The sequence below is a fragment of the Physeter macrocephalus genome, chromosome 7 (genome assembly GCF_002837175.3).
Source record: "Physeter macrocephalus isolate SW-GA chromosome 7, ASM283717v5, whole genome shotgun sequence".
Lineage (NCBI taxonomy): Eukaryota > Metazoa > Chordata > Mammalia > Artiodactyla > Physeteridae > Physeter > Physeter macrocephalus.
In genome coordinates, this window is record NC_041220.1 from 77,199,021 (window position 1) to 77,209,649 (window position 10,629).

At 34.9% G+C, this 10,629-nt stretch overlaps 1 protein-coding gene across 1 annotated transcript in view; it reads right to left on the reverse strand.

Moving 5' to 3' along the window:
* Positions 1 to 458: 458 nt before the first annotated feature.
* The window catches only part of SLC30A9 (solute carrier family 30 member 9), a 76,267-nt gene continuing 66,096 nt past the window's right edge, over positions 459 to 10,629 (reverse strand). The window contains exon 18 of the mRNA XM_007125176.3: positions 459 to 3,936. Coding sequence (XP_007125238.1) covers positions 3,892 to 3,936 — 45 coding nt within the window. The 3' untranslated portion in view covers positions 459 to 3,891. The remainder of the gene's footprint in view (positions 3,937 to 10,629) is intronic.

Below are 10,629 nucleotides of genomic sequence, written 5' to 3' on the forward strand. Positions count from 1 at the left end.
ACAATTCTGTATTTTGCTACACAAATTCTAAACTACAGTGCTTCTGTTTTCAATACATTTTTATTTTGGGGTGGGAAATATGCCCTCTCAAAATACCAAATTACTTTGAATAATTACTTTGGTTTAGTTTCTTGTGAAAAAGAAAACACAGCTGCAATTCCTACAGGATTAGTATAGAATTCAACCTGGATCCTACTGCAGGCTGGCTCTACGTTCTACCTTTTGGTGTTTTTAATTTTTGTGTTTTTTCCTCTAAATATACTATATTGACACAGTCTCAAAAGAAATAATCCAACTAACATGTTTAAATAATCTTATTTTGTCAAAATGTAATATATACTATGTGTCACTAAGGGATATAATTTTTTGAATTTGCACTTTACCAACTACATGACATCCTAATGGTATATTAATAATAGTTCTCTCTATACTTAAAGTGGATCATAAAACAATTAAGAGTTTTTATATCTTGGTTTTGTAAAATGAGTACACCCACAAACTAACAAGCATACTCAAGGAATAATAAATTCTGTTCAAAAACAAAGGCATGATTTTTAAAGGTTAGCACATGAGGTAAAGAAGTGTTTAACAAACATTTATCAGCGGGGAAAATCCCAAACTAAGAAGTGAATTACTCTTATTTACCATTTATTAAGGAAAAATGCACCCTGATGGACCAGGAAAATCTTAACCTGCCATAGAAATCAGATGAAATACAATGTAATAGAAACAAAAATTTTCTCTTTTCCATAAAACCAAGATTAGGGATGCTAGTAAACTTAAATGCAAATATAAAGGCTGCCAGACCAATCTTCTATATAAATGCCTTCCAAACTTCCATTTCAGAGACCAGGATGAGGGATTTAGGGGGGGACAATCTTTGAATCAACATTTTATCTTCAATTCTTTGCTTCACTGACTTCTGACAGTTTGGCAAATTGGGGGTCATCACATTTAAAAGAAATGCCAAAGCTTGACAAATGCAATCTAAGAAAAATAGGATAAATTCCAAATGCCTGTGCAATTTTCTGTAGTTCCTAGCATTCTACCCCAAAGTTATCAGATTTAAAACTTAAGCCACTTCCTTTAGATGGTATAATTTTAGCAAAAACTATTATCCAAAGTACAGGATAATTAAGGTAACACTAAAATCATATACCCAAAATTCAAGTCGAATGCCCTTTTGTTGTTCTGGGTTATTTGGTGTGTAGGAGGATGTATGCAGATATTAACTTTGTTTTTCAAAAAACCTGAAAATTTTCCAATCTGATTCTACCTTACAGTTTCCTCAGTATATGTTCAGGAATCTCGCTCTTTGGAACTGAATACTACTTACTGGCTACCGACATGGTCCACTTAAAAACAGATCTCCACCCCTCATCCCCCATCTGCCATGGTCTAAAAAATGTGCCAGCTTCCAGTTTGGGGCCTGTTACTCACAGCCAGAGCTGAAAACAAATATACTTCACCTTTGCTGGTTTCCAGATTTCAGCTTAATACAAACAGGAGTCATGGCCTTGACTGACCTCTTCTCTGTCCAACATTACTTTTGCAATTATTCTACTACAGAAGCTATTTTCCTTAAAAATATTAAGATTTATATGCTTAAATATTCAAAAACTATGCATAAGGGTAAGATAAAGTAAGAAGTATTAATTTGGAAAAAAACAAAAATAAGAAACCTGAACAACTAGATATTATCTTATTTTTAAAGAAAGGGGACCAAATTCCCTGGTTTCAAAATTCAAATTTGACTCGTTTAAAAGGAAGGGAAAAAAAAAAAAGGGACCAGTGATGTCATACATTAAATTCCTAGATAGGCTGTACTTCTTTATGTCAAATTTCACTTAAACAAACTTTAAAATATCAGTGCAGAACAGAACTGCAGTGAAAGGACAGAAACATAAGCCTTCAATTTTTATTTAAGAATAGGTATGACTTCAATCAAAATAAGGTTAGAAAACCCAAAGAAATATCAGGAGTTGGCCTCTTTCAGGGAGTCCTTTAAAAAAATCTACCATTTGGAATAACTACTGCACATCAGCTTTTGAGGTTTTTTTTAAATGAGTTAATATTTTTGTCTATGTGAAAATTTTTAGAGTAATTTTACTAGGAGGAAATTGGATATAATTTGGTACCTTCCCACATGGCACACTGACATGGAATAAACAAAATGGCAGGTGGGAAAAGGGGAAGAAGGGACACAGAAAGTATAATTATAATGGGTAAAAAAAAGTTTTTTAAAAAGTAGGAGTGAAGAATTTGAAACCATAAGAACAAATTGTGTGCGTGTATATACATATATATGTATAAAACAATTTCATATCTTAAAAAATAAAACTGGAATGTTATTTCACTTAAAATGTACAGCACACAAAATGTTTTGTAGTGGTAAAAAGTGTACACCAATGTAAATTTTCAGAATTTTCCAGTAAATGACAGTTCTGAATCCAAAAATTACTATTACAAACCCTTTAATCAAATGTTTATTTTTTGTTTCCAGGATTATAACTTGCTATAATTCATAAACGTCAATCTAAGTAAGTTTTTAGACACTGACCTAGGTCCTTAAGCACTCACTTATCCAGCAAAGAGATTATTCACCCAGCTACCACTCTTGCATGGACAATGCTCACTGGTACCTGAACAATTTAAAGTGCATATGAATTCTTTTGATGAATGGAGACACAGCTGTAGTTTTGCACTAAATTTTCAATTACTGAATTGCATGTTTTTTCATCTTGATACCTTATGATCATTAGAAAGCTACTTATCACATAATGTTATAATCATACATTATGCTAAATGCCCATTTGTAACTGCAAGAAACTCATGTTACAGACACACTACTGTCTATGATATTATACAGAAGTCATGGCCACAAGTTTCCGCGTAAGAGTTTTACTTCTCTATCTCTCAAAGCAAGAACTATCCCACAGTTCAGATTTACACAAGTAGTGCCTCTTTTAAAATAAATTAAAAATAAAATGCTGTCCTCTCTGTGAAATTATAAATATTTCTAGTCCACTTTACATAATGCTAAAATGCTTATAAATGCATTATCTCCTAGTAAATACACATTATGGGACTGAAGCCAGTTAAAAAACAAAAACAAAAAACCAGTCATCACACTGGCCCATGGAAATATCTAGGGCTATTTTACATTTTCTACCACTAGGAAAATTAAACTAAATAAGGGAAAAAAAGCAAAGAAGAGAAAAGAAATTTTACAAAATGGCAAGTAGCATGACCTAAAAGAGTGTACTGAAATCTCTTCCTTCAATTCAGTAACAAAGCCCTTTCTGGAATGAACATTTATGGATAACTAGGTTAGGAAAGTGTTCCTCTTAGTGCTCAGGGCAAAAAACACAAGGTACGTTAAAATAATTTCTACATTCTATGAGGAAAGACAGACTTTGAAATGGAGTGACTGTTTTAAAAACCGTAAACCAAGATTTAGCCAGAATGTTCAAGATTGACAGGTTTTGGTGGAGTGAAATCTTCACTGGCAACAAAATTAAAAATCATAATCTTACAGATGCTGCTTATTTTTTTACCAATGTGAAGAAAGGAAACATGATTGCAAGGTACAATACACACTGACAGGCTAAAATGAGAAATTATGAACAATTTAAGTAACCAAAATGTTTCCTGCTGAAACATAAAAACATGATTTCCAAATTGATTCAACTTGTAAAATGTCTCTTAGAAGTAAGAAGTTGCTTTAGTTCTGTGGACTGTTGAATTGCTCTTTACATAAATATTTCCTCCATCTTAAAAAAAAAAAAACAAAAAACGGCTTCTGAATGGCATTGACTCCTTCAGTGTGGGAAAGCAGCCTTGGCAAACTTGTTTCCAAGGCTCCCTCCAAGGTGCTTCATTCCATCAAGTCTATAATATCTCCAGATCTACATGTCGAACTTCAGGATTTAGTTTCTGGAAGGAAAAAAAAAAAAAAAAAAAAATCACCGCTACATTATTAATAGCAAAAGACAATTTTCTGTTTCCTTTTATTCCTTTTGATCACTAAAGCCAATGAAAACATTTGGTCAAACTATTTCATTGTAGCATACTAGCAAGAGAAATATTTACAGAGGGAAAAACATCAGATCAATAGATGAACAGACCAATTATACACTATAAAATATATAATATGGGCTTCCCTGGTGGCGCAGTGGTTGAGAGTCCGCCTGCCAATGCAGGGGACATGGGTTCGTGCCCCGGTCCGGGAGGATCCCACATGCCGCGCAGCGGCTGGGCCCGTGAGCCATGGCCGCTGAGCCCGCGCGTCCGGAGCCTGTGCTCCGCAACGGGAGAGGCCATGCAGTGAGACGCCCGCGTACCGCAAAAAAAATAAAAAAATAAAAGTAAAAAAAAAAATATATATATATATAGTAAGTAGTCCAGCCTCCCTGAGTTTTGTCCATATGTTCATTAATACAATAATGGATTAAGAATCTAGTATGTGCCAAGCACTGCAAAGCACTGGAAATATGCTCATTTGTGGTGAAAATCACTGCAAAGCAGTAATAATAATCGAAAGACTAAATTGATATTAACTTATTTTATATGTTCTAGTAACAATCCATATAGTCTTGATCTAAGCACTGTGCTAGAAAGTAGAGCTATGATTATTAAATAAGACTCTGCTCCTTACCCTGAGGGACTCAGTTTAGCCAGAGAGAAAAGTGTATTAATAACCTCTACGAGCAAAAGCATTATAGCTAATAGGGACTTCCCTGATGGTCCACTAGTTAAGACTCCACGCTCCCACTGCAGGGGGCCTGGGTTCGATCCCTGGCCAGGGAACTAGATCCCACATGCATGCTGCAACGCAACTAAGAGTTTGCATGCCACAACTAAGGAACCTATGAGCCGCAATTAAGGAGGCTGCCTGCCGCAACTAAGACCTAGCACAGCCAAAAAAAAAGAAGCATTATAGCTAATAATAATAACCAGTTAACATATATTGAGCAGTTACTCTTGTGTCAAGTACTATGCTAATAATAAGTAAGGGGCTTCACAGAAGGTGTGTTTTAAAATCCTCATAATAACCCAATTATTTCCATTTTACATATGGGAAAAATGAAGGTTAAAGAAATTAACTAACCTGTCCAAAGTCACACAGCTAGTAAGTGATGGAGCCAGGACAGATTCCAGGCCTGACTCCAGACCCCAAGGCTCCTGACTATTTTAATGTACTAAATAATAACTCTGGAAACAAAAACATGAGATCTATTACTTTTGGTCATGAGATCTAGAAAGAATTCACGGAGGATACAGTATCTAAACAAGGTTTGAATACGGTGAATTTTCCAGATAGATGATGAAAAGGGACCAGACAAAAGAAATAGCATGAGCAAAGTCAAGAGAGCCTGGAAAGTATGCACTAGCAGTATGGTATAGTTAGCACAGAAGCTGCAAAAAGCAAGGAGGTTGGAAAGACAGGCAGAAGCCAGATTGTGAAAAATCTTAAGGAATTTCAGTAACGACAAAAAATATATTCTTTTTTTTATTTATTTTTTTTGTGGTATGCGGGCCTCCCTCTGCTGTGGCCTCTCCCGCTGCGGAGCACAGGCTCCGGACGCGCAGGCCCAGCGGCCATGGCTCACGGGCCCAGCCGCTCCGCGGCATGTGGGATCCTCCCAGACCGGGGCGCGAACCCAGTTCCCCTGCATCGGCAGGCGGACGCGCAACCACTGCGCCACCAGGGAAGCCCAACAAAAAATATATTCTTTTAAAAAACATTTCTTTCTTTATTTGGCTGCTCCAGGTCTTATTTGCAGCACGTGGGATCTTTGTTGCCACATGTGGAATCTTTAGTTGCAGCATGTGGGATCTAGTTCCCTGACCAGGGATCGAACCTGGGCCCCCTGCATTGGGAGCGCAGAGTCTTAGCCAATGGACCACCAGGGAAGTCCCCAAAAATATCTTTATTATATGCCTACACTGTATCAAGCACTGAAGTATACAACAATGAACAGGAAATAAACAGCACTTGCCTTGAATGAACTTATCTCTAGTGAGGAAATACAGGTAAGTAAGCAGGCGATTTTAATAGTCTGCTACTACAGAGCAAAGCAAAGATTTGAGGGGATTTTTACCCTACGGATACATAAAGGAAGGACATCTAACACAATGGGGGGGGAATTAAAAGTTTAATAAAGTGAATATAATGATATTGTGAGACTGTAGGACAGAAGAGACTTAAAAAATAACTAAATCTATACCTACCTAAGAGGAAATAAGTCAGGAGGAGCAATGTAAGACTCTTACGTAGAAATACGGCAGTAAATATAAAAGGAATACTAAAAGTATTAAAAATGGTTATCTCTAAAATGAAGAACTAACGATTGAGGAAGGCGAGGCAGGTGACACTTTTGTATAGGCTTTTCAGTTCTGTCTGATTTTGTAAACTGTGTGTATTATTTGATAAAAACCGTATAAATAAATCAACAAGGGGAAAAAAGCTCTTCTAAGTGATTCTAATAATGTCAGGATTAATAATTCCTAGCTTAAAAAATAATATCCCAGGAACATTTGCATATTATCCATATTAAACGAATTTAATTATAAAGACAAAAACCTGGTATAATACTGGAGTGTAGCTCCAGCTAGAGCACTCATTCTGTTTAGTGTGCACTGGGATTTTTCTTACAACTAGTGCTGGTCAACTGTACCTAGGGGTGCTTTCCTCTTGGGTCCTAAGGTAAGAGTGACCAGGGACCCCACAAGGGGGTGGCGGATGATACTTTTGTTCTCAATGTTTTCTTTATCTTAAACTATTCCCTCTGTCTAGAATTTCTTAAATTCAATATGCAATAAAAAAGACTTCCTCAAACAGAAATGAAATTGAATTTTATTTTCCCATTCCAATCAACCCTTACTCATCCCAATATGACTTGAAAAATTTTAGTTGTTCATGGAAAGTTTAAAATTATTCAATCTAAAAAGCACTATATAACAAATGTGTACTAATAAAAATCTGATCTTAAGAAAAAGAAACTAAAAAGTTAATTTACTCTGCTTTTTAAAATCAAGTTTTCAGAGAGAAAATTAACCAAATTCCTAAAATGTATGTGTCCATTACAAAGCAGACAAACACAATGTGTTTGCTGAATGAATGAGAGAAGAAATAGGATTAATATTCTTAAAATTTAATGTTTAGTGCATAACAAGGTATCATGTGCATAGTAGAAATTAATATATTCATTAATATATAACTTAAATAGAACTGAAAATCAATAATTGGTGTCTAACTTATAATTTTCATTCATTTCTTCACCAAATACTTATTGGTCTATTATGTCCCAGGCACTGTTCAATGCGAATTGGAATATTTTACACATCACAGATTTTTTTCCAACACTCATTTTATGCAGAGATAAACACCAAATTACATAATTTATTTTACAATGCTGTAGACTCAAGTAAAGAAAAGACTACAGGAGGATGTAATTAGAGATGCAAAAGACATAGTAAAGGGCAGAGCATTTAACTGGAATTTATTAGAAATTTGCTATGGCATCTTCCCACTTATTAATTTCCGACAGAATTATTTCCCCCCAAACAAAAAAACTTCATGGAGATATAGGACAAGGGTCTATCTACTTATTGAATATAGAGGTAGAACAACAACAAAAATGTACGTTAACAATTCAAACAATTTCAAAATAAGAACAAGATGTATTTCACATTATAATATGGGACTTTATAAATTAGCCTCTATTATTTGTAACATCTTAACATAGCACTATGTAAGTTACAGACTTCAGGCCAAAAATATCGCCTGTTCTAATACTTAGATCAATGGCATTTACTCAAAGAGATGGCTATAATGCTGCAGAATTTTATCACTGAGTGTGACCTTCCAAAGTAATAATTATTAAAATTTAAACTTAGAAAGCAACTATGCTTAGATACTAAAAAGGAGCAAAAATACCAATGTACAAAGTTTTTGTTTTCAAAAGAAAATGAGCTTATTTTCATGCATTCTCTTGGTCTGGTACCCTAACTATAAAGAACTTTCTTTCCACTTGAGATTAATTATACCTTATTACCACCTTAGGGATGTTTCCACCTGAAAGCGTAGGCAAAATGTGGCTTCTTGATTTGAAAGACTTATATAATTCAAAAACACGAGATAATTCAGTCTATTAATGCTTTAATAGCTTCTAATTAAAGCACAAAATTAGCTTAAAAAATAATAAGCATATCTGATTGTGATAAGAGTAAATACAATTAAGAATGGCCAACTTGTTAATTATTCTTAAATCGGCTTCTGACACTGTTTCTATTAAAGAGTAAAGCCAAAATAGTTAGTTTTAAAAGTCAATTATTTTCCTTGCCAGGGAAATAAAAACAGATAGAATGGAAATGCAACATTTATTCATTCTCCAATCACCCTGCAAAAAAATAATCATCTCACATTTTATTCAGAACAATGGTATTCAAAGCGTGGTTCAAGGATTACTGGGTTACTGAGACATTTTCAGGGGGGACCTCTGAGGTCAAAACTATTTTCATAATTACAGTAAGATGTTTTTTGCCTTTTTTACTATGCTGACATTTCCTCTGATGGCATGGATAAAACTTGCTGGCACCTTCACACAACTCAAGGCAACTTGCACCAGATCATACTGGTAGTCACTGTGTTCCTTTATTGCCACCCAGTTTTTTTTTTTTTAAAGTCAGTTTCACTTTAAAATGTCCTTTATGAAGTAGTAAAAAGTACTGATTTATTAAACCTCAACCCTTGAATACACTTTAAAAAAATATTCGGTGACAAAATGGGAAGTTGTGCTTCACGCTGAAGTCTTGATGTTGTCACAAGGAAAAGCATCCCTGTGATTGCTTGAATGAGCTCAATCAGACGGTTTTTATCTGAAAACCCTTTTTACTTGAAAGAATAACTAACAAACTATGGTTATTCAAATTTGGGTATTTGGCAGGCATCTTAAGAAATAAACAAAATGAGTCTACTACTTCAAGGAAAACAACCGTATTTGTTGCTAATAATAAAATGCAAGCTTTCAAGTCAAAATTAGAATGTTGAAAAACTCATATCCACCACCATGAGCCTGACAGCTTCCCAATACTTAGAAATGTATCAACATTTGCATGATGTGCATAAATTCAGTGAGCCAGTATTTTCCAAATGACCAATTCATAATGTTAAAGAATCAAGCATGGGTTAAAAAGATTCAGTCAGACAATAAAGATGTTTAAAAAAAAGGATTCAATCAGAGTATAAAGACAGACCAACAGATTTTAATATAATAGTGTATAGAAGAGTGCTAATCATACTAAACAGAGGTATGGCCTTTGCTCTTGGCTATTGGGAGGTAATCTCTAGGTCCTTGGAATATTCTGCCTGATAATTATGTCTTTGTTTATCTTTGTCCACACAGTATCTGCTCTACCTCCAGAAGCGGGTGGAAACTAAAGGTGTCCGCTCTTCCTGAGAGGGGCTGGACATGAAAGGTCATCCACTCAAGCAGTCAACTACAGAGCCCCAAGAACATTTCTGGACACCAAGGCTCGGTTGAGCTTCTGTGGTTGGCAATACTCCATGCAAACTGTCACACACCACTGTCAGGAAAATAACACCGTCCATGACTCCATGGGGAGAGGACAAGTGAAACTCCAGGTTTGGAAATCTGCCCTATGCATCTCTTCCTTTGGCTAGTATTAATCTGTATCCTTTCATTGTAATAAATCATCCAGTGAGTTCTGTTAGTCCTCCTAGTGAATTATCAAACCTGAGGGTGGTCTTAAGAACCACCTGAACTTTGCAACTGGCGTTAGAAATGAAGGTGGTCTTCTGGACTGTGCCCCCTAACTTCACAAACAGTATATGAAAAGGTCATCGATATGGTTTCAGATTTCACAGCACAACTATGCTTTAAGAGGTTACCGGTTGTCAGGTTTTGGTGTAATATTAAAAGAGAATATCACAAGTATCTGGAAAGACTATAAGAATACTTAAAAAGGCTCCTCCTTTTTCTTCATATTCTTCAACCAAAATAACGTATGGTAATAGACTGAATGCAGAAGGACAAATGGGAATCTAGCTGTATTAGATTTTTGTAAGAAATGTAAAACAATACCACTCTTCTATTTATTTCATTTTGGAAACTATAGTTACTTTCCTTCAAACTGTTATTTATATTGACATGAAATATGTTTATTACGTTTTCTAAATGAATAAATATTTTTAAATTTCTCAATTTTAATTAATAATTTGGTAAATATAAATAAATATAACTAAAATAAACTCTTTGAGTCCTCAATAATTTTTAAGAATCCTAATATCAAAATATTTGAGAATTGTTCATCTAGAAATTCTGAAAATCATGCCTGGATAAGCTCATGAACTATAATATTAACATTAACAAAATCATCTTTTTTGAAGTGCTTCTATTAATCTGATCACATATCTAGATTCTAAAAGACAGTAAAATAGTGATAGAAATGTTTCCATTCAATTTTTGTCTTTCTCTTCAATTTTTTTTTTTTTTTTTTTTTTTTTTTTTTTTTTTTTTGCAGTACATGGGCCTCTCACTGTTGTGGCCTCTCCCATTGTGGAGCACAGGCTCCGGACGCGCAGGCTCAGTGGCCATGGCTCAC